At 43.8% G+C, this 27,812-nt stretch overlaps 2 protein-coding genes across 3 annotated transcripts in view; one reads left to right on the top strand and one right to left on the bottom strand.

The window, feature by feature from the left end:
* The window catches only part of CEP164 (centrosomal protein 164), a 77,660-nt gene extending 76,586 nt beyond the window's left edge, over positions 1-1,074 (bottom strand). Inside the window, exon 1 of the mRNA XM_018562864.1 lies at positions 1,039-1,074. The gene's annotated coding sequence lies outside the window, so the exon portion shown is untranslated. The remainder of the gene's footprint in view (positions 1-1,038) is intronic.
* Positions 1,075-5,868: 4,794 nt separating this feature from the next.
* The window catches only part of BACE1 (beta-secretase 1), a 29,708-nt gene continuing 7,764 nt past the window's right edge, over positions 5,869-27,812 (top strand). Inside the window, exons 1-4 of one of the 2 annotated variants that reach the window (XM_018562872.1) lie at positions 5,869-6,502; positions 16,014-16,102; positions 23,743-23,959; positions 25,202-25,339. In XM_018562872.1, the coding sequence (XP_018418374.1) occupies positions 6,239-6,502; positions 16,014-16,102; positions 23,743-23,959; positions 25,202-25,339 (708 nt within the window). In that variant the 5' untranslated portion in view covers positions 5,869-6,238. The remainder of the gene's footprint in view (positions 6,503-16,013; positions 16,103-23,742; positions 23,960-25,201; positions 25,340-27,812) is intronic. The other variant, XM_018562873.1, reaches the window with a different exon arrangement.

The following is a 27,812-nucleotide window of genomic DNA, read 5'->3' on the forward strand; positions in this document are numbered from 1 at the left end:
AAAGTGCACATGAAGATCATGGAGGAGAGAGAAGAACACTCTGATCTATATGAGGCCACAGCTGACTCTCAGATGACACAACATAGGCCTATTGCTCCACTCTGCAATATACACCGACCAGCCTGTACCCTGACATTGTACTGTACATTCTACACCAACCAGCCTGTACCCCAAAATCATACTGTACATTCTACACCGGCCAGCCTGTACCCTGACATCATACTGTACATTCTACACCGACCAGCCTGTACCCTGACATTGTACTGTACATTCTACACCAACCAGCCTGTACCCCAAAATCATACTGTACATTCTACACCAACCAGCCGGTACCCTGACATCATACTGTACATTCTACACTGACCAGCCTGTACCCCAAAATCATACTGTACATTCTACACCGACCAGCCTGTACCCTGACATTGTACTGTACATTCTACACCAACCAACCTGTACCCTAAAATCATACTGTACATTCTACACCGACCAGACTGTACCCTAAAATCATACTGTACATTCTACACCGACCTGCTTAAACCCTAAAAATCATACTGTACATTCTACACCGACCAACCTGTACCCCGACATTGTACTGTACATTCTACACCGACCTGCCGGTACCCCTACACCATACTGTACACTGACCAGCCTGCACCCCTAAATTGTAGTGTACATTGTACACCTAACAACCTGTGCCCCCAAATTGTACTGTACATTCTACACCGACCAATCTGTAAGCCCAAATTGTGCTGTACATTGTACACCGACCAGCTTGTATCCCCAAATTGTACTGTACATTCTACACCGAACTGCCTGTAGCCCTACACCATACTGTACACTGACCAGCCTGCACATTCTACACCTACCAGTCTGTGCCCCCAGATCGTACTGTACGTTCTACACCGACCAGCCTGTACCCTGACACCGTGCTGTGTACACTGACCCCACATTGTACATTCTACACGGACACGGCACTGTACACTGACCAGCCGGCACACTGTCACAGTACGGTACACTCACCCTCCTGTAGCTTTGCACCAGCAGCTCTGCTTCCAGGGACGCTTCCTGCGTTGCTCCGCAATAGCAACTGTAACCACTTCCGGACCCGCCCCCTTCCGCGGCCAACACACCATCACAGGGTGCAGAACCGGCTCTGATTGGCTCACCACCCGCATCGTCCATAAAAAAAGGAGTCGTGACGTCACCGCACATGCTGCCTGTCGGGAGATGTAGTCTGGCTGTAATCAGTGCGCTGAAGACATGGGAGAGTATCATAAGGATGGGAGTGCTACTTACAACCACAGGGATGGGACTGCTACTTACTGTCACAGGGATGGGACTGCTACCCAGATAGCAAGCAATTGAGCTGCAAGTTATAAAATGACTTGCTAAACTATTACAGACTTGCCAAGCTTCACAAGAGTGTTGCACAATTACAGCAAGTCTGCATTGCAAGTCTCCAGATCACCATGCTTTGCAAAAGTGCTGTACACTTGCAGAGCTCTTGCTAAAGGTGCCCATACACTGTACAACCATTGCAAGACCTTAGTCTTGCGATGGTTGTAAAGTGATTAAAAAAACGTACGATCTGCCCATCTTGGACAGGCAGATCGCACTCTTGATCATCGCAAGCCCGCCCCCCTAAGGAGCGGGCTTCCGATGACTGCAATGCTGAATGGGCAACCCGTTCAGCAGTCATCTCTCGATCATGTTAAAAACCAGCCGAAAATCGTACGGTTCTCGGCTGGTTTTCCAACATGCTCGACATACAAAAGTCGTGCGACCAATGTGAACTCTAGAACTTGTGCTGCGCGTGTTCTGCAAGTCTACAACTTGCCAGGCAATGTGTGCAGCAAGTTAACAAGAATTACAATTTAACCCTGCCACAAGTTTGTAGCAAGTTATCCTTGCTATCTGGGTACTTAATATCACAGGGATGGGAGTGCTACTTACTATCACAGGGATGGGAGTGCTACTTATTATCACAGGGATGGGAGTGCTACTTACTATCACAGGGATGGGAGTGCTACTTACTATCACAGGGATGGGAGTGCTACTTACTATCACAGGGATGGGAGTGCACCTTACGGTACTATCACAGGGATGGGAGTGCTACTTATTATCACAGGGATGGGGGTGCTACTTGCTAAGATAGAGGTGGGATTGCTTCATACTGTCACAGGGATGGGACTGCTACTTACTATCACAGGGATGGGACTGCTACTTACTAAGATAGAGGTGGGGTTGCTTCATACTGTCACAGGGATGGGACTGCTACTTACTATCACAGGGTTGGGACTGCTACTTGCTAAGATAGAGGTGGGATTGCTTCACACTGTCACAGGGATGGGACTGCTACTTACTAAGATAGAGATGGGATCGCTTCATACTGTCACAGGGATGGGACTGCTACTTACTAAGAAAGAGGTGGGATTGCTTCACACTGTCACAGGGATGGAACTGCTACTTACTAAGATAGAGATGGGATCGCTTCATACTATCACAGGGATGGGACTGCTACTTACTAAGATAGAGGTGGGATTGCTTCATACTGTCACAGGGTTGGACTGCTACTTACTATGACAGGGTTGGGACTGCTACTTGCTAAGATAGAGGTGGGATTGCTTCATACTGTCACAGCGATGGGACTGCTACTTACTAAGATAGAGGTGGGATTGCTTCATACTGTCACAGGGTTGGACTGCTACTTACTATGACAGGGTTGGGACTGCTACTTACTAAGATAGAGGTGGGATTGCTTCATACTGTCACAGCGATGGGATTGCTTTTTAACCTGCTAGTAGCACACATCCTGGTCTATAGGCTAACAATACTCACATGCTGTATTGTGTCGTTAGTCCTGGTTCAGACCTAGGTGGCACCGTTTTTGTGCGTTCATTCGTGCGTTAACAGCAGGCGGTTATGTGGGTTGTGCACATTTGTATGCGCGTTTTAACTGGCAGCTTATAAACCATTGTGGGCAATGGAAGAGCGTGCGTATAAACGTATAAAACGCTCTGGAAAATGTTTTTGGGCATTTCCAATGAAGTCTATGGGGAGGAAAGGCGCTTTTAACTGCCCTAAGAAGCCCCGGTATCTTTTCAGGCGTCTGGCGTTTTCCTGCTCAGGTGTGAACCAGGGACATTGAAAATCCTGGGATTTCTTGTGTTGGGCAATTAAAATCGCTTTTCGAACTGCTCAGAAATGCCTAGGTGTGAACCAAGGCTTAGAGAAGCTCTGTTGTCACCCTTGGACAGGAAGTATATTAGGACTACAACATATCTCTCTCCTTCCTTATAACATAATGGGGAGGGGTGCTATAGTCCACAGACAGGAATGGGCACAAAGATAAGATACAACACGGAACACAGGACGTTATCATCTCACATGATTTCTGGCAGGATCAGCTGCTATTATTTTGCACTTATGGAACAGATATATAAAAAGAGCCTTTCTAAGGGCAGACCAAAAGGGAGCAAGGAAGAGTTGACAGTTGGGATCTACATGCACTTGAAGTTTGAGTGCGGATGTTCAAAGCTGACCTCCAGGTATAAATATTTCTATGAACCTACATTAGCCCAGTGTACTTATATACAGTATATTATATACCTGGCAGGGCCACAGGGACCCTGTAAAACACTGTTGTAGCCACAGCCCCTACAGTGCTCAACAGCCATCTCCCGGGTCCTGTACTGAGCAGATTCTGTTAAAGGAGAACTATGAGGCGAGTGCTTTTCACTCACCTCATAGTTCTTGCCGACCTGTGACAATGAGACTGTCACAGGCCGGCTCAGTAGATCGGGAGGTGAGCGAACACATACCGGCGTTCGCTCACCTCTCGATCCTGTCACGGCTCTCTGCCATGACAGGGGCTGGATTCCCCCCTCCCCGCTCCGATCCGCCAGCGCTGACTGGCGGAACGGACGGGGAGGGGTGGATACAGCTGGCTCTGCCTCTAGATAGGCAGAGCCAGCTGTCACTCACGCAGCTGGGCGGATCCAGAAATAATTGTCGGGATCCGCTCCGGCTTCGGCGTCTCAGTATACGGCAAGTTGTAGCTCGCGGTATACTGAGCTTAGGGTAACGGGAGGACGCTAGTTTGTGTCCTCCCGTTACCCTTAGGAGAACTATGGGGAAAAGCCCTCACCCCATAGTTCTCCTTTAAACACAGTGGGTCACTCGTTCAGCACAGCGGCCATTCAGCGAAGGCCTACCATTTTTATGCATGAATACCAGTCCTTCTCTGATTGGACGAGGGGCAGTGCGTTACTTCTGTAAACTACAAATGACCCCACAACCCATACTACAGGTGAAGAGAGGGAGATCCGTCTGTAATCCAAAACCAGATCATCCCAGTGTGACAACCATAGCTCCCTCCATAGTGACTGTAGCCAGCCAGGGACAGGAAGTGTGTCATTTGTAGGATTACCAGGTGAAGTAAAGAAAGGTGAAGATGATATAAAAAGGGCCCATTCCCACTAAAACCACATCAAAACACATGTAAAATGCACATGCGTTTACACGAGTTTACATGCATTTTTACCTTTTAGGAGATATCATCACTCCGGCCATTAAGGGCCCATTCCCACCAAAAATGCATGAAAACGCATGTTCTTTTGCGTGTGTTTTTTAGGAGGTACTGTCACTCCAACTACCGGTATAAGGGCCCTTTCCACTAAAACCTCATTTAAAAAAATGTTAAATGCACATGCATGTGTGTGCATGGTTTTTTTAGGTACCTTTACTCCTACTATTAAAGGCCCATTTATACCAAAACCACATTTAAAAAATGCATCTAAAATGCACATGCATTTATACGCATTTTGTTTTTAGGAGGTACGATTACTCTACATTTTGAAAAAAGCATGTAAAATGCAAATGCATCTACATGTGTCTTAGGAGGTGCCATCACTCCTACTATTAAAATAAATGCATTTACATGCGTTGCAGTGCAAGAAAATGTAGCATGCTCTGGGTTTTTTTAAAAACGCAACGCATTGGTGTGAACAACATAATTGAAAAAAAACACAACTCTTTGTGCATCTATATTTCTAATGAGCTAAAAATGCATTGGGTGGGAATGGGCCCTAAGTCCCCGTTCGCACCTAGTCATTCCGTGAACATGTGGCAAACGCGCGTCAAGCATGCGTTTTGATGCACGGTCACGGAATGCATCAAAAAGGTGTAATGCGCTTGCGGTGCTGTTACTTGTTAAATACTTGCTTGTAATGCCATTATTTGTTAACAGAAACCCAAATGCGACCAGGGAAACGTGCGTTTTCCCCCGCAAATCTGCTACATGAGCTACTTTCCTGCATTTATAACATGAGCGGGACCCATTCGAAGAAATGGGGACACACAGCAAATGTGGGAAGAAATGCACACAAATGCACACGAACGTGACACGCGTTCCCGGCATGCCTAGGTGTAAATCCTGCGCAGTCTTCCTGGGTGTTGTGGTGTAACTGTAGCAGACTTTATGACCCCGATGATATAACGGGGAGAATTTATCAAAACTGGAACAGAAGAATCTGTAGCAGTTGCCTATGGCAACCAATCAGCTTCTCTCTTCACAGTTAAGGATTGAAAATGAAAGGTGGATGCTGATTGGTTGCCATGGGCAACTGCTCCAGATTCTGTCTGCTCCAGTTTTGCTAATTCCCCTCAATGTATTTGACAATCAGGATTTTTTGTAAGCTTACATGTGATGCATGCTGGAACATCCACAGCTTGCATTGGATCATCTTCCCTCCGTTCAGTGAGAATCATCACATTACGGTATATGAGAGGATGATGGCAGGATGTCTGAGTCACCAATGGAACTACATCTCCCATGGAGCAGCAGGATTCCCCCCACCACCACCCCTCCTCCTCCTTCTCCTCCTTCTCCTCCTGCTCCCAGCATCACAGCCTCTCTCATCCTCCGCAACTCAGCATCCAGCCTAGGAAGGGGAGACACCTGAGCCTGGCACCAGGAGAGGAGGAGTGGGGCACCCCACTGCCATGGTGAAAGAGGGGCTACAGGAGGAAAGTCCCCAACCTCCTGCATGACAGCTCTTAGCCTGCTCCTCCTCCCTGCTGGCCTGTAGGCTAGAGCATCCTTCATCCTCTCCAGGGACGGCTCCTTCCACACAGCTGATATGGAGCTTCTCAAGTTGCTTTGACAAAGGAGTACCTGTCTTGGCCATTGTCTTGCCGAGCCCTCAGCAAAGAGGGAGGGACCCTGGCAGCTTAGAACATGGAGCTTTTGGCTTTTGCAAGGAAAGGCAGCCTCCTGCTGATGCTTCTACCCAGCCTCGTGCCAGTTTCTGGGCTGGGGGCCATCAAAGTGCCTCTGAAAAATTTTCCAGGCCCTGGAGCAGTTCAGCCAAACAGAGACAAGCGCTCAGCAGAGGAGGACACAAGGCAAGATACCAACTTCATGGACATGAAAGACAATCTGAGAGGAAAGTCCGGCCAAGGGTATTATGTGGAGATGAGAGTGGGCACTCCTCCCCAGACAGTAGGTGGCCGCCTTATAACTCTACCATGTTGTGTATTTAAAGTGGAGCAAGCATCAGATCATTTGTTCATGTTAAGTGCATGCATGCCTAGTATTGTAGAGAAAGAACGCTTGACATCTCAGAGAATTGTAATGGTCCCCCTGACTATTCTTTTATATGCATTTATCTCCAGAAGGACAGCACCATCTTTGTTTATGCATCATCCAGGCATAAGCATGCACTGCCTGTTGGATTAGTGTGTGCTCAGAAGGCACAAACACACACGCCTATACGTATATATAAAAATACTGTATATATTACATAAAATCCCTTACCTATTCCAGCAGGGGTGCAGTATTGAAGCAGGTAGCCTGGCAGGTGGTCACCCATACGGCTTTCTGATTGGCTGCCGCTCCCTCGCAGCTTCCCAGGCACTTAGGACTGAGGCTGTTATGTGAGGAATGTATGCAATGTGGCAAGTGCTTCTGTGCTCTGTACCGCTGAGCCGGTCACAGAGAGATCTTTGTGATCTCTCCACCAGCTCAGTGACTAAAAACATGGCGCCTGCTGTTGCGGTTTCGGTGTTGTGCTTGGGGTGATTAGATTGTGCCCAGGCACACCCGGTACACCCCCTGCGCACGTCTATGCTTCCAGGGTCAGAATTCACTTCCGTGATCACTGACATCTCAGTACTTGGGCACAGTTGGCACTCACACTGAAGTGAACCCTACCAAGTGGACTCCAAGTGAACTGTGCCCCAGACCATCTCTTCCAAGTGGTCCCGGGCATGGTATGCTTAACCGCACCTGGGTATGGTTTAGAGCAGGGTCCTCAAACTACGGCCCGTGGGCCAGATCCAGCCTGCCAGTGGCGAGCGCCGGGTGGCGCTGTCATCACTCCCCCTCTATCTGTTTCTCTCCTGTTAGTGAGAGGAATCAGGGAGAGAGAGAGGGGAGAGCGAAGGAGAAATCATCCTCCGGCAGACTGACTGTCCTTCTCACCTGGACTTCTAAACAGGTATTTAAAAAATGTTATCAAAATAAATATCAATTGAAAAAGGGGGGGGGGGTACTATTGCACATAAAACATGCCCCCATAAAACATGTCACAGGCAACCTGTGACATGTTTTGTGGGGGCATTTTTTATGTGCAATAGTACTTATCTTTCAATACAGATGTCCAGATTCCATGTTAGTGCAACATCCATTTTTATTGATAGTTGTCATTCAAACGACAAGCACGTGTGGGGCCGCACAGGGTCCCCTTCATCAGGATCGGAAATGCGGTTGTCGTTTGAATGACAACTATCAATGAAATGGATTTGCACTAGGGATACTAGTATCGGTATCGGTGCCGATACCGAGTATTTGGGCAAGTACTCGCACTTGTCCAAATGCTCCGATACTTACCCCCCATACCGGAACTTCCGGGTCAGAGGGAGTTCTCCTGTTGTACAGCAGTGCCGAGAGAGCATGGAGCGGCTTCCTTTACAATCAGGAAGCCGGGCGGTGGGTTATGACCCGCTTCCTGATTGGCTAGGAAGCCAGCTTCATGTGTTTCTAAGCAGCCTGGCTTCCTATCCAATAAGGAAGCCGGGTGGCATGTAATGAACTGCCTCCAAGCCTCCTGATTGGTCAGGAAGTCAAGCTGCCTAGGAACAAGTGAAACCAGCTTCCTAGCCAATCAGGAAACATGGCTTCCTGATTGGCTAGGAAGCAAGCTTCACTTGTTGGTAGGCAGCCTGGCTTCTTAACTAATCAGTAAGCCGTGACGCGAGTTCTGGGATGGGAGGGGGTCCAAATACTCTGTATCGGTACTGATACTAGTATCGATATCGGTGCATACCTAATTGCTACAAAATGACAATGTTGCAGTCACTCTCATCGCTGGAGAGGAGACTGAGCAAATGCTTCCTTCTGCCTGCACCAGTATTTATATATGGTGTACATAGGGTTCAATGAGCACTCTGGGGGGTTAGCTAGTAAAATGGGAAGGATGTGATGATACCTGATGGTGTGTGCTCTTCTATGTATAGGATGGTTGTTAAGTTTTTCAGAACCAGGTTTAGTGAGCTATCCACATACTGGTGCTGAAGTTTGATGGGAAGTGAAAGATACACAGGTACCCTTTCTAACCAGAAGTTTGGTGAAGGTGAGTAATACCTGGACAGCCAACCATAGATTCACTGACTGTTAAAACAGTAATCAAATCCATGGGAAAAAAACAGAGACCAATGCAGTGTCCAGGGCCCTGGTGCCCAACCTGTGGCCCCTTGGTAGTTACTGTGCAGCCAGCTCTAGCAGCTAGTTCTCAGTGCCTAGGTGCTTACACAGGTAAAGTCAAGGAAAATAGTTTTCTACTAGCTACTTTATTTGATTTTTCTTTAATACTTTTTCTGTGTTTCTATTCATTTTTCCTTGTATGTGTATTTTTTTGCTCTGGCCTTTAAGGCCTTATTTTCTCAGCACCTGGGATACAAGGCTGGTGCATACAGCTGTCCATACACATGAATGGCTGTGCATGGCTGTACGCAGGTATATGACAGTATTTGTACTAGGGGAATACATCCGCATGTTATATGCAGGATTACACAAGTACAGGCATATACCTGGGTACAGCCACGCACAGTCATTCATGTCTGTGGGCAGCTGTACGCAGGGCCGGATTTCCCACAAGGCCAACCAAGGCCTGGCCTTGGGGCAGCAGGGGTGTGCAATTCCTATCTCCTGATGCCCGGGACCTGCAGTTCAGGGCGCCGGGCAGGTAATTTTCTACATTTAGCCATGCTTTGGGCAAGCAGAACTAAATGTACAGTGGGGAAGCCGCCGCTTGTTTTGTACAAGTGATCTCGGAGATGTCGCTGAGATCACTTGTATGCAGCCTGCAGGTCTGCCATTCTCCATGGGGGGGTTTGGCGGGTAGGGGGGGCGCATTGAGGAACCTGGCCTTGGGGCAGCAGAGAGAGTAAACCGGCCCTGGCTGTACGCACCAGCTGTATATTCCAGCATGGCATAAAAAAACTGAATTTATGCCCCTAAATGCGTCTGTGTGCATGACACACAGACTGAGAGGAATATTAATTAATTAAGAGTGCTTTGTTGTCTGCAGACAATGCCTTTCCCTGGAAAAAGTGTATGAGCAACTTTTCTGCAGATTTAAGACTTCAATGGAAACACCTGGAAAACGCACGACACAAGCATTTATACATGTTTCTTCCCCATTTTTCACGTGTTTGTCGGCTTACATTAATGTCTCACAATTTGTCAGCTGAAAAGCATGACCTAACATATGTGCATCCGATGCATGCAAAAACACGTGATAATATGCACAAAAATGCTGTTCCCTTGGTGTGAATGGGGCTTTAAAAAGGCTATAGGGAGCAATTTCTTGTAAAGGGGTTTTATTGGCAGTGATCTAAAGCAGTCATGAGCTGCTTTTTGGCAGATTACAGCGCTTTTTGGTCCCAGAGACTTTAATGGGAAAGTTTGTGTGACAAAACATGTGACAAAATGCGCACACACACTTGAAACGTGTTTCCAGGCGTGTCCCATTGAAGTCCATGGGACCAAAAAGTGCTGTAATCTGCCAAAAAGTAGTTTATGTCATTTTTCTGCTGCAAGAAAACACTCAGGCATGAACAGAACAGGGCCATAGAAATGAACAGGATTTCTTGTCTTGAGTGTTTTGTCACACTTAGGGGTCTATTCACGAAGCTGCCGAAGGATCTAGCCGTAGCAAAACTATTTTTCTGTTCTGCGCTGTACCTCTGAGGGACCGAGCAGAACAGCCGAGCCGAATGCCGCTGGCTATTCACTCACTGCTGTTCGGCATCTAGAATAGGCCGAACAGCAGTGAGTAGCCTGCCGCAGGTTCGGCTCAGCCGATCCAGATGTTGGATCGGCTGAGTCGAACTCCTTCTGCACTTCGGGTCCGCCGAACATGCTGAGCGTGTTCGGCCAACCCGAAGCCATGTGAAGCAAGCCGTTGTACGGCTGAATTCAGCCGATGTACGGCTGAAATCAGCCGTACCAGCCTGAAGTGAATAGCCGAACAGTGTTTGGCTCACTTCACTTCAGGTCGGTCATTCACTCTGCTGCCTATGGCAGCTTAGTGAATAGACCCCTTAGCTTTAAGCGACAAAATGCCTAGAGGTGAACGCTAGCTAAGGGTGCCCCAGATAGCAGTAAAAACCTGATAGTGTTCTAATCCTTTCCTCTCTATCCAAAACTAAAACAAAACAAAAAAAAACTTTGGCTGGAGATTTACTTCAGGTAGGGTTGGCACCTTTTCTTCAAGTAAAACCCGAACACTCTAGTGCTGTGTGCGGCAATTTTATTTTTTTAGAATATAGAGGAGAGAGCAAGAAGAGACAGCCATGAGAGGGAGTAAGGAGACCAGCTATAGAGGACTATAAATCCCAGCAATACAAAATAATATAAAGCTACTGTACATACTCTGTATTGTTCCGGGGTGGAGCCCATATGTCTCCAGGGTCTCAGGTGGGCTGTGCAGGCTCTTAGGTGGACTCTGTGGGCTTTCAGGTGGGCTATGCGGACTCTCAGGTAGCTATGCAAACTCTCAGGTGATTGTGTGAACTCTCAGGTGGGCTATGCACACGCTCAGTTGTGCTATGTGCACTCTCAGATGGGCTATGCAGGCTCTCAGGTGGGCTATGCACACATGCTCGTCACTATCATTTTAACTTTCATTTTAGTCCATTCCCTAAGGAATTCCCTTCTGAATTGTACTCCTGAAACATGTTGGTACTTTGATGGTTTTATCTCTACCAATAAAACTTTTGAACTCTTCTTCGTTTGGTGGTGCCTCCATTACTTGTTTTAAATTGAAAATGAATGGCAGTGCAAAACATCGCACCACTGATTGTGTGTTAATGTGTGTTGCGTTAAACTGTATATCAGTTGTGCATGGGTGTGAAGCCTAAGTCAAGTTAAACAATCTGCACTAGATAAACTGTATGCATTGCAAGGATTCTAGCAAACCGATTCCTACAACTTTGAGTTCTGATCAGATTGCTGTTTGTGTTTCCCTAACTCCACTTGAATATACTTCAGCAAGATGACATATAGTACTGAGTACTGGAAGTTCTGGTAGTGGCAGAGAGTTGGTGGTAGGGCAGCTACAGACAACAGTGATCTCAGCAACAGGTCAGGTTCAGCAACATTAAGGCAATGCCAGATCCAAATAGACAGGCGGGTACAGGATCTGAGGACAAGCTGGATCGGGAACCGGTGGGCAGTGTGGCACCAAATTACAAAGCAGATTCAGAATCAATGATTCTCCAATGTTTTAAGCCTGGTGACTACTTACATTTATGCATCAACGACCATAAATGAAACAAGTTTGACTGGTTCCATTTGTTTCAGTTATGTCCTGTGCTAGTCTAGTAATGGCTGAACTATGAGGGTTTGCATTTTTTTAAAACAAACTGAACAGCCAATTTCAAAATCTTACCAGTATTGAGCTAATTTTCATATAACAGATATTCCAGTCTACCGATCTAACTTTATTCCTTTAATCTTTACATTTATTTAAATTACTTTTAAACTGTGTTCCCTCTTTTACACACACCTATCACCAAAGCAGATGCACATGGTCCTACAGCTATGGTAAAACCAGATTATAGACCTGGTTTATCAGTTTTCAGTAAAAAGGGTGGGTACACTTTCTAAATTTAAAGTAGTTGGAAAAAAATGCTGCCCGAAACCTGTGAATAAGAAACAGTCTCGTAATCTACCAGCAGATAAGATTTTTTTACAAACAAGCTTATCTCTTTGCATAGATGGCAAAACATACATAACATAATGCCCTTTTAATCAAGACCAATACCATGCCATATACCCAAGTGCACAGCAGGCCCTTACTAGGGATGTTGAGGAATTAAAAACCATGTAGGTAGTGTAAGGATCCTGGTGTGATGGACTCCTCGACTCAGGACGCTGCTGTAGTCTTCCTTGAGGAGGAGATGCTCCCTCCCCCACCCCCGATGATCATTAGTTCCCAGTCGACCCAGTCACTAGCCAAAACCAATTGTACGGTGATACAAACTCTGCTTTATTGAGCAACTGTGCAACCTTTTATACACAAAGTGATCAGATAAGATGGTAATCACATCATGTACACCCTACCCTCCCCAGACATTCTGACTCCACAACCCCGCAGGGGTCTAGCTGCTAAAGAGCTCCAGACAGCCATAGCAGGGGCCCAGCAAGATGCACCAGCAGGAGAATGTCATTGTCCTGAGCTCCTTGGGAGTACAAAGAGAGCTAACGGGGGTAGTGATGACAGTCTTTTGATAAACAGGTTACCCTGTATAACATACTTAAATATAACCCAACAATAACACACACATAACCCATAAACCGATGAGCATGTCTTCACAACTGGATGAGCTGCTGATGGTGGAGATGGGTTTCGATGTGTGCTGGTACCAGATTGTGGTCCTCATGAGCACCCTACCAGGACTAGGAGGCTACAATGTGGAGATGGTACAACAGGGAGAGACTAGAGAATGGTCAGGTCCAGGCAGAGGTCGGCAACAGGCAAGGCAGCAGAATGGTCAGGTTCAGGTGAATAATCAGGTCCAGGCAGAGGCAGGCAGGAGTGGTCAAGTCCATCCAGGTCAACAACAAAACAAGTAATATGTAAAGTATTATGGTTCTTTTGCCAAAGCAAGGTCATTGGTAAGAAGACCCAGCCACTTCCAGGGCTGGTGCTTAAATACACCTTGAGTTAGGGGATACACACAGCATTGTTTAAGGGACACTTGGAATTATTGGCAGGAATTCTGTGAACACCATTAGCAGTACTGGCAGACCTGGAGGCATTACAATAACATCTGTGCAGACTCGGTAGAATAGCCAAGGCTCTGAACATGAATGGTCCTAAGAAGCATGTGGTGGTGTTGAAACTCATGCAGTAAAAACTCCTAGAGGGTTATTCACAAAGGAGCTGAAGGGTTGAGCTGAAGCTTTGGCTAATCTTTTGGCTTACTTCTGCCCCCGGAGCCCATACAGCAGCCGGGGACAGTCAAGCGGCTCAGCCAGGCCCAATGCATATGCTTCGACTCAGTTGAAGCCAAAGTCACAGCCGAAGTAGGGAGAACGGTCTGCTGAAGCTGACCATTCTCCCTGCAAATGTAAACAACTGGGCAGAGCCAGTCGTGATGCCATGGCTGGCTCCGCCCAGTTGTTGTCGTTCAACAACAGCCTAGCGTCCTCAAATAATCTGAGGGTGCTGAGCTGTCATTTAATGACAACAACTGGGCCGAGCCAGCTGTGACATAATGGCTGGCTCCGCCCAGTTGCTTTGATTTGTCCAGGACCTGCGGGAAGACAGCGACAGGTTCCGGACAAATGTAAACAGTTGGGCGGAGCTAGCTGTGATGTCACATGGTAGAGTTTAAAGTGACACTAATTTCAAGAGTTAAATCTTAAAAATGCTTTCAAGTACCATAACAATACTGTACCTTGCGTATCACTCAGCTGTAGATCCTCAAATCATGTCTGAATTCATGCTGACACTGTCCTTTCTTCTGGAGGGTGGCTACTTTGTTCCCCATGGTCCTGCTCCAATCTCATGTTTAGTTTACTAATTTGTTTTGATTTTGTAATCCATCGCTGGAGTGAGCTTGGAGCGGTGGCTACTTTACAACACACACAGGGACCATGGGGAACAAAAGTAGCCATCCTCCAGAAGGAAGGACAGTGTCAGCATCAATTCAGAGATGATTTGAGGATCTACAGCTGTGTGATGCACAAATAAGATATATTTTTGTTAATAATTAGGGTACTTGAATGCATTTTTAAGATGCAAGGGCTTAGTTTCACTTGCTAAGCTAATAGATGTGCTAAGCTAATAGAGACATACCCCAAGAGACTTGCAGCTGTAATTGCAGAAAATGGTGGCTTAATAAAATATTGACTTTGCAAGACTTTTAAGTGTGAATACTTATGCACACTCAGGATTTCTGTTGTATTGTCTTAATTAATGTCTTATTAAGTATTATTATTAGTGTCACAAAAAAATATATTTTTTGCACCAAGTCTTAGGCAGGTTCATCACATGGTACAAACCCCCTAAAAAATCCAATTTATTTCCAGTTTGTAGTGCAATAAAACAGGAAAAACACACGGGATGGGCGTGAATACTTTCACAAGGCACTGTATGAGTCAAATATCACTATTTTACCTTTTAGATGTTTTGTTGCAGCAGACAACATGGCTGAATGCAAGTTTTCCTGAGAACCTTCACAGCAATCTTTCCTTATAAAAAGACTGAGGTCAGGAATGTGTGGATTGTGTTTCTCTCATTAACATACAGTGCAGAAGCCAGGCTTTTAACCCTTTAACCCTTTGTAAGTACAGGGAGTGTTCAAATCTACTTTACAAATTATAATGAAATGACCTGGCACTGTGCAGACAGGGTTAACAAAAACCCTTCACAGCCCCTCGTAACAGTACAAAGAAAGCAAAGCAATGTAGAAATGTTAGCAAGTAAAAAGCAAATTCAACGGCAAAAATCATTTTTTAAATATTTATTTTTTAGCTTAAGAGAACTGAATGGGAACATGTAACAAATATAAAATGGGTGTTATCCCAATTTGGCAGCACGAACACTGCCCCCCCCATGTGACCCTAAAACATTGATGGCCAAACTCCGGCCTTCCAGCTGTGGTGAAGCTACAAATCCCATGAAGCATCTCTCTCCTGGAGTCATGTCTGTGGCTGTGAGAATCTTGCAAAGCCTCATGGGATTCGTAGTTCCACCACAGCTGGAGGGCTGCAGTTTGGCCATCCCTGCCCTAAAACATGCTGCCTGAGGCAACAACCTCAGGCTGCCTCATTATACGGACAGTCCTGCCTTTACCATGCAGTAAATGTTCAGATTTGACAAGAAGTGCTCTGATGCATTGCTGTAATAATTGTTGGGTTGTTGCATACTCAGTGAAGGAAAAATGGTGCAAACTAAATAGAGAAAAGGAGTGCTGTAGTTTGCAGGCTTTAGAAAATACGTTGGGGGGAAAACCTGCCTGCTATTCTAAGTCAAAATCAAGACAGTAAATAAACATTTTGAGGCTGTGCACAAGCAAGCATTACTTATAATTGCCTGTAATAAAATACATATTAATATAAATATAAAAATATTACCACTCATACTTTGGCACTTGACAGCTGGGCATCACGGTTATGTTACACAGAATTTGGCCCAGTGGATTTTGTAGTGCAAATACATTTAAGTGCAACACAAAGTAAGATAAGAATAAGGAAATCAAATATTTATGAAATTGCAGCATGTCTTGTATGTATGAATGTATGTGTGTATGTATGTATGTATATATGTATGTGTGTATGTATGTATGTATATATGTATGTATATGTATGTATGTATGTGTGTGTGTATGTATGTATGTATGTATATGTATGTGTGTATGTGTGTATGTATGTATACTAATCAACCAAATCTTCCTCAAACTACAAGGTTGTTTTTATTATTTTTTTGTCTCCCTAACAGCTTAATATTCTAGTTGACACTGGAAGCAGTAATTTTGCTGTGGGTGCAGCTCCTCACCCCTTCTTGAAAAGATACTACCATCGTCATAGGTGAGTTATGCCATCTCATATTCACGCTTCCTCCCAGTCAACGCATAGCTCAGTCGTTTGCAGCCATAAAAAATGCAAATGTTTGCCAAGTGTTCCCAAACTTGACAGTTTCACATAGGAATCTCCAAAAGTGTTTTTGTAAGTTCCCTCTGATATTTTTGGAGAATAAAATGCCCATTCTAGTCTGCCCCGTATAATGACTATCATTTGCTGTTCTGAGCTTTATGTAGCAGGCAGAAGCGTCCATTGAACAGCGTACATCCTTAGAAGCCTCATGCGCATTGCACAGGCATGTTTCTTTGTTGTCGCTATGAGTATACCCACCCTTAAGCCTGATTCACACCTAGGCAACAGCGTTTTCACATGTTTTTTTTAGCTGATTGTGACACACTGACGTAAATGGCAAAAACGCGCAAAACCAATTACAACGCTCGTTTCCAAGCATTTCCTATTGACTCTAAGGGGACAAAATGAGCTGTAAGTTGCCAAAAAGAAGCTTGTGTACTTTTTCCCATCGACAGGCGCTTTGCCTATTGCGGCAAAACTCTCAGGTGTGAACAGGGGCCATAAGAATAAATGCAATTTTTGGGGCAAAGCTTTTGGTCGCACTGAATTATCTGTGACAGTACACTCCATGACATGCTGCATTTTCACATACATGTACACACGAAGTGTCTGCAAAGGGCTGCAGGAGATCAGAAATAAAAAGAGTATTTTATTTTACAAATCATGACAAATATTTATGTTACACATTGTTATAGCCAACTAAACTTCATTCAGGTAGAGTTTACATTTACTTTAGGGGTCTATTTATAAAAAAAAGTCACACGGTTTATCGTCAAGTGAGACTGAAAGGGGCAAAATCAATGATTTTAGGGAGATTTCTCTTCTGCTTGAGTGTTCTTCAATAGATTTATTTACAAAGACCATCTCAGTTTAGTGACCATTATGTGGTATTTTCCAGATTCACTTTGTTGTAAATAGATAAATCTACTGAAGAACATTTGACCAGAAAAAAAAAACATTTGCTTTTGCCACATTCTTACACTGGATGAATAAGCTTTGCACTTTTCTTTATAACTAGACCCCTAAGAGTGGTGCTACAGGTTGCAACAGTTCAAAATGCGAGCAAATGCAGGATGTGGTTGAGCACACATTTGTGACTATATGGGTAAGAAATAAGATGGAAGAATTAGAACCTTAAACTTTTGGGTTTTTATTTTGTAAAGTGTAGGAGAGAGTTACACTGTTAGTTTGTTTTGCGATCTGTGCCTCATCAGGGAAATTTCCTTTCACTTCCTGTTGACTCAACAGGAAGTGAGAGAATATCTTTCCAATGTGACGTAAATCCTTACTAACTCTTAGCAAGTTGTCACAAGAACAAGCGTCAACATGTAAAGCTTTCCCCGCTTTTCCTGTTCCAGTGGAAAAGTAAAAATTCTGAATTTGCCATTACTTTCATTCCCTGTAAACAGGGCCGGATTTCCCACAAGGACAACTGAGGCCTGGCCTTGGGGCAGCAGGGAGTAAAGGGGCAACAGGGGTGTGGAATTCCTATCTCCCGGAGCCCAGGACATGCAGTTTTTTGTTTGTTTTTTTTTTCGTTTTTTTAATCACTTTTTAAATTATTTCTTATCATCTTTAAATTTGTTCATTTCAATGTAATTTTTTCCACTTAACCTTATTTCTGTCACACAGGAGCTAACAAGACGTTCTCTGCTCTACACCCCACTATCCATCCTGAACTATGACGGGGAGGGAGGTGACCAGCAGGGAGAGGCAGCCAGAGGTGGGGGCGGACCATGGAGGAGGGGTAGCAGGGGAGGATGGACGAGTAGGCTAATTACAAGTGATCTCGACATCACCAAGATCACTTGTACAAAATGAGCCGCAGCTTCCCCGCTCTACATTTAGCCCTGCTGCTTGCCAGTAGCAGGACTAAATGTAGAAAAAACAACCCATCCGGCGGCCGAAATTGCATGTCTCGGGCGATAGGAATTCCATACCTCTGCTGCCCCTCTACTCCCTGCTGCCCCGAGGCCAGGCCTTGGTGGCCTTGTGGGAAATCCGGCCCTGGGGACAACATAGAAATAGCCAACGTGTTTTGGGATCTCATATGAATACCACCTTCATCAGGGCTTACTAAGGAAGAACATGTGTAAACGCTCGAAATTTGATTCCATTTTGTCCAGTGTGTGAGAATGCATAGAGCTCCTTAGCAGAGGCGTCCAGAGGCCGGGTGTCACCCAGAGCGGATACCAGGTGACACCACACCGTCACTTTATGACCGAGTGCCCGACTTTTCAGAGGGGGTGACACCAAAATGACTGTCAGTCATTTTGGTGTCACCCCTCCAATGGTGTCACCCGGGTGAGGGCCGCACCCCCCTTGTGACCCCACTGTTCCTTAGCAGATGATTTGGTAGCCATGGAGTGTGGCACTTCCAATTCACAATCTGCAATAGGACATGTGTGTGGGCAGTGGAGGAAAGCCTGGAGGAAAACAGCAAATAAAGAACATAGTGAAGGCCAGTGTAAATGACTAGCATCTGTGCATGTACACATTTATTCTAAATCAAGTTCTTCTGTAAAGAACAAACACTGGAAGACGACCTTCTGATACGGCTTAATGAGCCAGGAAGGTGGATAGGATTATAACCATAGAAACCCTTTAAACGCACCTGGACATCGTGTACAACAAATACGGATAATGGAAGCTGGTCTCTGATTATAACCTAGAAGGCAAAAATGACAACTGCAAATGTTCCTTTCTAACACAAGATTTTACATAAAGACAAAATACAGAATCAGTTTGAATCTTTTTTTTTTATATTGTACATCTTATAATCATTTATCTGTGCAGGATAAAATAAATACTTCAAGTAAATATGACTATTTATGATTGATTTTATTCCAGCTTGAAGGTGCTGTGGTGACAATCTACAGCCATCTTTGTGTGTTACTGGTTTTATATTTGTTTGTAATATTAATTTTTATAATGATATTACTATATACAGTATAATATTATCTAATTATTAATATATAATTGTCTAATATGATGGCCTGCCAGATATGAGCATGCAGCAATTGAAAACCAAACTTTATGTTTCTAATAAAAATTGTCCTTAGGCCTCCACAGGGCCAGCAGTGGATCCTTGTGGCTGGGATCACAGATGTTTGCGGACAGCTATGGCTGCTTAGCCTGCACAAAGCAATGACGGGCTGACTGGAGCCGCAGGTGTCTGCTGCAATTCACATGTATCCGCACATTTATTGGTTACCTGCGGCTATGGACAGACGACTAGCCCTGGGTGAAATCTGTCTGTGTCCAGAGCTAGTCATCTGTCCCTACCTGCAGATAACTAAGGTGTGTATATATGCAAAAAGTGTCTGACAGCAGTGGACAGCTGCAGTTCCTGTCAGCCTGTCATTGTTTTATACAGAATGAAGACCAACAGTGGTCTGGAACTTATTCTTGCTGCATTAATCCAATGCTGGATGTAAAAAGTCCCATGTGAATGAGCCCTACGTCTGATGGTGATCCTTGAGTAAATGGTTAGGATCTTCTGTTTGCATTGGCAATATAAATATTAAAGGCAGCTTTTGAGACATAATAATATATGACTGTCAGGAGGTTAAACAGTTAAAATTTTCAGCTGGTGAAGAGACAGATGGAGGACTAGTTACTATGGAAACCAGATCAAACAGCATCTGGTGAGCTTGTTATTATCTGTTCATGTCTGCTGAGAAAACAAATCATTTATTCTAAAAAAAAAACATTATTCCATGAAGGAATCTTCCAATATATAGCCAAAATGTGGAAAACTCCCCCGAAATGCTGTCCATCAATGGGGCAGGCTGGATGAATGACACCTCCATTTTACTTGCTCTATCCAATGCAGCACGACATACACAATGGTGGGATTAAAGCCGACCTAAAATGCAACATCCGCTTTGTAAAATGGTTCCCCTTCCCTCATGCAGAAGAGCAGTATAAAAATTAACCACTTGAAGCCCGGGGTGTTAAACACCCTTCCTGTCCAGGCCATTTTTCAGTATTCAGCGCTGCTGTACTTTGACTGACATTTATTCAGCCATGTAAACTATATAATTGTTTGGGGACAGATAGAGGTGGTAGTGGTATTTAATCACCACTGTTTATTTTTTATTTTTTACTATATAAAGAAAAAAGTACCGAAACTTTTGAAAAAGCATTTATTATTAGCCATTTTTTTGGTAAAATATAAAAGACGGGGTCACGTCGGGTAAATAGAAACCAAACATGTCAAGCCTTAAAATTGCATGCGCCCCTTAAAATTGCAAAAAAACGACTATACCCAAAATTTCTCATAGGGGACATTTTAAAACCTTTTACCACTTATCACTTTAGGGTTAACAGTGATTGATGACCCTAGAATTATTGCTCACAATCCGATGTTTGTGGTGATTTGTAACGTGTTTGGCACAATTGTTGTTTTCGCAGGTAGGTGCACCCAAAGCGTGTTTGCGTTTATATGTGTTGTGTATTGTGTTTTTTGTTTTTTTTATATGTGACTTTAACTTTTTTTTCAACTTTTTTTTCCACTTAACTTTATTGCTATCACATAGGGGACTAACATGCTCCCTATGTGATAGCTCATATATAATGACAGGTTCTCTTTATGGAGACATCAGGAGTCTATTAGACCCCTAATGTCGCCTAGGGACCCCAAAGAAGCTGATGAAGCAGCAATTGTGTTTCACTAGCTTCTTCTCCAGCTACAGCGACCGGAGAAATAACTTCACTTCCGGGTTCAATGATCGGAGGGGAGCTGCTGAAAGTGTGCTGATCTGCTTCCAATCTCAGTGCAAAGGGCCACTGTGTCGGTCCCGGAGCCCGTGATAGTTGGCAGCGGTGGGGGGGTTGAAGTCTATAGCCACACAAACGCTTGTATGTAAACAGCCAACGCTGGCTGCAAAAATGTTTAAGGCCCCATTCACACGGCGCGATTCGCAAATCGCGCGTTTGCCGCGCGATTTGCATTTTGCGTGATATCGCGCAAATGCTTGCATTGAGCAAGCGAGAATCGCGACAAAATTCGCGACAAAAAGGGTCCTGCTGACACACGCCCCACGACAGCAGGACCCTTTGCCCCATTGCAAAGCATTGAAGAGCGATATCGCGCGGTAAATAGCCGCGATATCGCGGGAATTACCGCGCGATAAATCGCTCAATGTGAACGGGGCCTAAAGCGAGTAAAGAGCTGCCTGCACATTTAATTACAACAGCCAAAGGGCAAGTGGTTACAAATAAATCCTGTGTGTGTGGGGGGGGGGGGGTTTAGATGATATACTTACCTTTCCCTAATATTCAGGCTGTGGTGTCTAGGCAAGAGTGACATCATCCTTCTTCTGGCGAGATCTGGGAAATGTAGAGGACTCCAAATCTCATAGAGAAGACGCTCCCATATTCTCGCAAGAATTGGAGTGCTCACCAGAGTTCCATTTTGGCGGACCTGATCGTGGCGAATGGGAGGTAATTGGATGTAAATGAGCATGTGTCCACTTACATCCAATTCACCATAGACCTAACATAGGTCCATACAGGCTTGTTCCGTTCTGCTTTGATCCATGCACAGATCCCCTCGGTAAACGGAATGGACAGCGCCTGTGCAGTGGAGGTGTGGACATAGTTTTTGTGATAAAATGTACAGCCCTAGTAGGGATTAAACTATGTACCCTGGGCCATTTATGGGGATAATTAATACACACATTTTTGTAGAGACAATTATTACATCTGACCGAGCTCAGTTAGGATAACCTGTGGGCTTTATTTTAAAAAAAAACAAATACAGTACGGGGAGGGGGAATTTTGAGCAGACAGGAAGTCATTACGCTTTGATTCAAAGATACATGATGCCTCTATGAAATTTATTTAAAGAGGAATTCCAGGAATGTAAAAAGTTAACCCTTACAGTGGGGCTACTCTCGTACGGCAAGGGTTAACTGCTCATTTTGGTCTAAGAGCTCAAATAATGCAGACTAATCATCTGTAATGGATATAAGGACTCTGATGGACATTCCACAGCCGGAGCAGAGGCGAGAGAGGCGAACACTGACCACTGCGTGACTGAGGATCAGGTGAGCATATCTTCTGCATTTCAGCCCCTAGAGAAAAATAAGCAGTTAACCCCTGCGGTATGTGGATAGGCCCACTGAAAGGGTTAACTTTTTACATTCCTGGAGTTTTTCTTTAAGTATTTGAGGATCAAACATATCTGAAGCTTACCTGTGAATTGTTTTTCAAGCATACTCATTGCATTTTCCCATTCTTTAGGCTCATGAACGCTCACGATCACACCTACAGTTGCTTCCTGTCAAGCTCATTTGCAAGTCTTTTTATTCATTGCAACTTGAACTTTCCAAGGAGCATGCATTTGGGGATAATTGTTTTATCTACTTGAATTTTGTGTTCTCCATGAAATTATCCTAGTCTGTAAAGACAACATTGTACCTATTAAGAAAAATAGAACAGTTGGCATCAGGTGACTGTGAAGTGCCAAAGTCTTTAAAGTAGTGTTCAAGACAGACAAGGTCTGAGCCCTGGCAATGGGTTAGCCATAGTGTTAAGTATGCAAAACTTGATCTGTTTATTTATTTTATAGATACAGGTGTGTACCTTTTACATCCTATAATATCTACCATATCCAAGTATCTATTTAGTACAAACAAATGGTGCAGAAAGCTTTTCCTGTTGAAATACATTTGAGGTTATCACTCTCATTTGTGCATGTGTGAACAGTTTGAACCTAATTTCCTTTGCTTTCTTACCTACTTTTCAGTTTCTGCAAAACCTCGATAAGACTGATCTTCTAAGATTGAATTTAGAAAGGCCGATTACCAGTGTAGGGTAATCATTTCAGTTGACAATTCCCTTGAATCAACACTGGATGCTGCATCAATATTCTTCACATCTTTGAAGCAATACTTGTAGTCATTGCTCTTTTTTGACGCAGTTCCAATTTGTATGCCTCAGAGCTTACAGAGAACTTTCTGTCTTTGCTCCTGGCAGCTAAATGGAGCAGTGGAGAAGCAAATGAAAGGTGAATATGTGCTGTTGTGTAGAGGCGCATATAACCAAAGATGTTGCTTTGCCCTGAATGGGCAAAGCACAAGTTTGCTTTATCCTTTGCTGATTAAAGCCAAGTGTGCAGCTGCTCACTTAGTGTGGCATGCTGTATGTTCCAGGATCGCCATTAAGGCATGAAGGTGGTGGAATGTGTAGACCTTGGGAAACGGAGTGGAAGTCGGTGAAAGAGTTGCTGAAAACTTCCAGCAGAAAGGTTTTGGCTCTACCAATGCTGCGTTTAATGCCTAGAAGTACCATGCATCTACATTTGCCTAAATCCCGTACATTGCAAAGCTATACTGAACATTTTAGAATCCACTGTCATAGGTGATCAGGTACCTTCTACCTTTATACTAATTGCTAGATTGGAAATCTCTCACGGGTAGGGCCCTCCTTACCATCTTGTCTTGATTGGTATTGTAACTTTAATGTCTTTCTTATTTTGTAAAGTGCTGCACACACTGTTGGCACTATATGAATCCTGAATAATAATAATAATTGTTCACTCTCCTTCTGCTATTATGGTTTTGTAGGTCCAGAACATACAGAGATGTCCGAAGAGGAGTGTATGTTCCATACACTCAGGGAAAATGGGAAGGGGAATTGGGAACAGACTTGGTTACAATTCCACATGGACCTAATGTTACTGTTGTGGCAAATATTGCAGCCATCACTGACTCTGACAAGTTTTTCATCAATGGTTCCAACTGGGAAGGAATTCTGGGACTTGCATATGCTGAAATTGCAAGGGTAAGTCAATTTACTCTATAAATTGCAAGGGTGAGTAAATTTACTGCATACTACTCTATACAAAAGCCTATAAGAATACTTTACAAAGCTATAACTAAACAGTAATATATGTTTTTATATCATTTCAGTGGCAGCGTAGATCCAATTTAAGTACACAAGCACTTTCAAGACTCTCCCCTTTAAGTGTTTAACTCTCCCATCAAACTATTAATAGTTTTTTTCCACCACACTGCAACCCACAGTAATGCAGGACCGCACATTGTGATGCTGTCGAGTGCATTGCCGGCAGGAGATCTGTTTGGGGTGCCATTCAAATGAATGGCAATGCAATGCACCTCCCCCCGCACTGTTAGCGCATGACAGGTGCTTTGCATGGTAGTGTGCATTAATCGCAAGGAACCATGCAATTAATGCATGTATGTATGTAGTGTGAACAAGCCCTCCCTAACAATTGCACATTAAGGAGTAGGAACGTGAGAACGCCTGATCTTTGTTCTAAAATCTTTTATTAAAAATCAGCCGTACCTTAGAACAATTATGTTTAGATAGCAATACATTTGTTCAAATAATAGAAAAAAATCTTCTAATCTGTAATACTGTATGAAGAATTGCTTTGTTTTAGCATAAAACTAATATTAAAGGAGAACTATGAGGTGAGTGAAAAATCACTCAGCCTCATAGTTCGAGCCGACGTGTGACAATGAAACTGTCACACGTCGGCTCAATAGATCGGGAAGTGAGTGAACACATACCGTTGCTCGCTCACTTCTCGATACTGTCCCTGCAGAGAGCTGCGACTGCCACTCACTGCTCCCTGCAGGGATTCCCCCCTCCCCTGTCCAATCCTCCAGCGCTGACTGGTGGAACGGACGGGGAAGGGGGCGGGTACAGCTGGCTCTGCCTCTAGGCAGGCAGAGCCATCTGTCAATCACGCAGCTGGGTGGATCTCGACAGTAATGCTGTAGTTCGCGTTATACCTAGCTTTGGGTCATGGGAGGACCGTGACCGTTAGGAGAACTATGGGGAAAAGCACTGACCCCATAGTTCTCTTTTAAGTCTTCAAAACCATTACAACCATTAGTGGTTGTTAATTTGTCTCTCCATTGCTGCTAACACGGCTCATGGAACCTCCTTGAATTTTCCTGAATTTTGGACAATGTTCATTAGCAGAGTTTGCTCCCTAATTTATTTTGTATTCATGATTTTCTTATACTTTAAGTTCTTTTCTCTATGCTTTTGTAGCCGGATGACACACTGGAACCTTTCTTTGACTCTCTTGTAAAGCAAACACGGGTACCCAACCTCTTTTCTCTGCAGCTTTGTGGGACAGCATACCCTATAAAGGACAGCAATGTTTCCACTTCTGTGGGGGGTAGTATGGTGAGTAACTAGAAATCTATAAAGCCTTTTCCAGGTTATACTTTGAATCGTGATAAGTAAAGTAAAGGTATAGCTCACCAGATGCAGCTAATCAAATTCAGTTGTCATGCCAGGATATAACAGCAAATGTTTGATTTCTGGCTGACAGCAACACCTCTACATTTCCTTGAGTCTTGCAATTTAGATGTTGTACTAAACCGTTTTATGTAAGATAATCAGGAACTTGCATTGTTAGATAGAAAAACTTAATGATCAGCATGTCTGTTTTTGAGAGAGGACTTTACAGAACAAACACTGCAGACTGTGCACTATATAAATATGTTAATTTACTTCATGGCAGAGGACTTGTTTGAAACAATCTACTGAATCTGCTGGAACCACTGCCCGCAGACTCTTCCACTGTGCTCTTCTTCGCAGCTGGATAGGAACACCTATCCATTGAGCTTTCTGTAAAAGTAATACTATACTGTATTTTCTATATTAGGTGATCTTCTATTCCTTAATTGCTTTTTTAGGCCTGTTCATTTAAGTTAACCAAAAACATAATTTTACATAATGTACAATGGATCTCATTTACCACATATGCCATTTTGATAGAGCTGGCAGCGAACCTTATCACACTAAAGAACAGACCAGCCTTGCATTATATCGATATTTATATCTCACTACCTGCAGCGTTATAAAAACCCCACTATCACTATAATAGCCTTATTTGCAAATATATCTTACATTAGTTGAGACACAATACATGAATAGATGACTGGTTCTACAGTTTCTGTAGTAATATTGGGGGAATTCAAGAAAGGCTTAGTGCCTTTGGTGGTATGGACCTCATTTGCTATGGCCATAACGCATTAAAAAATAATTACCACTAGTTTATAGATTAGGAAACTGATGGTAATTAAGACCAACTGTAATCTGCATACAGAGAGACGCCAGTGCTCAAAATGCGGCATGTATGTACTACTGAGAAGCTGTCATGAATGTGACAGCTTCTCCTTCATTGGTTGCTAGGACACTGGCAGCCTGGTGTTCTTATCAGCTGCATCGGGGGCAGGGATGAGTCACTGGTTGCTAAGACGCCATTGGCTGCACAGAAGCTGAAGCAGAGAGACTAGTTCCCCCATCAGGCCCACCTCCCTTATGACTGACAGCAACAGTGAGAGTATTTCATACCCAGTAGCCATTCTGCTATTGGCTATGGAATGCACCCACTGCCTGCTATCAATCAATAGCAGAGCAGACCTGATGAGGAACTAGGTTCTCAGAGTTCCCCATCAAGTTCCACCCACCCACAGTATAAGTCCTCTGGCCACTGTGACTGTCTGTGTGACAGGTGTAGAGACTACACCTGCACCGCATATGGCGGTACTTGTACCAAATTCATGTACCTGTTTCTAACAGGTACATGAATCTGAGGCACTCAAAGACATTTGCTGTGCAGATGCACAACAGAATTTTTATTAATTTTATGAATTCCACTGAATATGTTTAGATCATATTTTTGGCATCCAAGTAACCACTGGCAACAACACAGATAGAATATCCCAATCAACCTTTTAGCCAATCATATCAATCAGTTCATCAAGATAGGTTTTTATATTTGTATCTGTTTTACTTTTATACCTTCTAAATTCTTAAAGAAATTAAAACAGCAACATGCAGCAATAAATATTTTGTCTTGCACTGAAATATGCTCCCAGAGGACCACAAATATAAACTAATCAATGTTCTGTTTAAGAGCATCTGTACTTCAAGAATAAGTTGTTGTTTTTTTGATGATTTAGGCTAAGATTTGAATTATGGTATAAAAAATATGCAGCGCCGTGCAGGATTAAGTGGTTTCTAATGGATTTGTGCTGCTGATGTGCTACTGTAAAAGATATCTGATGACTTTAGATGGAGTTTGACCCATAAATACATATGGATTTAAATTATTCTGTACTGAACAAAATGGTGGGTTTGGGGTTCTGTAAGGTAATATGTCCATTACGATACCATCATACCTCCCAACTGTCCCTCATTTGGCACCTAATTCTTCTGTCCCTCTTTCGTCTTTAGTTGTTCCTCTTTTTGGGTATAACCAATCATCGGCGTATGAATTCTTAAAGTGACACTAAACTCAGGAGTTAAATCTTAAAAATGCATTGAATTACTAACAAAAATATATCTTATTTGTGTATCACTCAGCTGTAGATCCTCAAATAATCTCTGAATTCATGTTGACACTGTCCTTCTCCCATGGTCCCTTTGTGTGTTGTAAAGTAGCCACCGCTCCAAGCTCACTCCTGTGATGGAATATCAATACTATTTAGTAAACTAAATATGAAATTGTATCCATCAAAAGTAGCCTCCCTCCAGAAGGAAGGACAGTGTCAGCACCAATTCAGAGAGGATTTGAGGATCTTCACTTCTCCTGCCTTCTCCAAACTCTTCACCCGTTTGTGAATAACCCTGTTTGTTTTGAACAGAC

Source organism: Nanorana parkeri, unplaced genomic scaffold, assembly GCF_000935625.1.
Source record: "Nanorana parkeri isolate BGI_ZX_2015 unplaced genomic scaffold, ASM93562v1 scaffold608, whole genome shotgun sequence".
Classification (NCBI taxonomy): Eukaryota; Metazoa; Chordata; class Amphibia; order Anura; family Dicroglossidae; genus Nanorana; species Nanorana parkeri.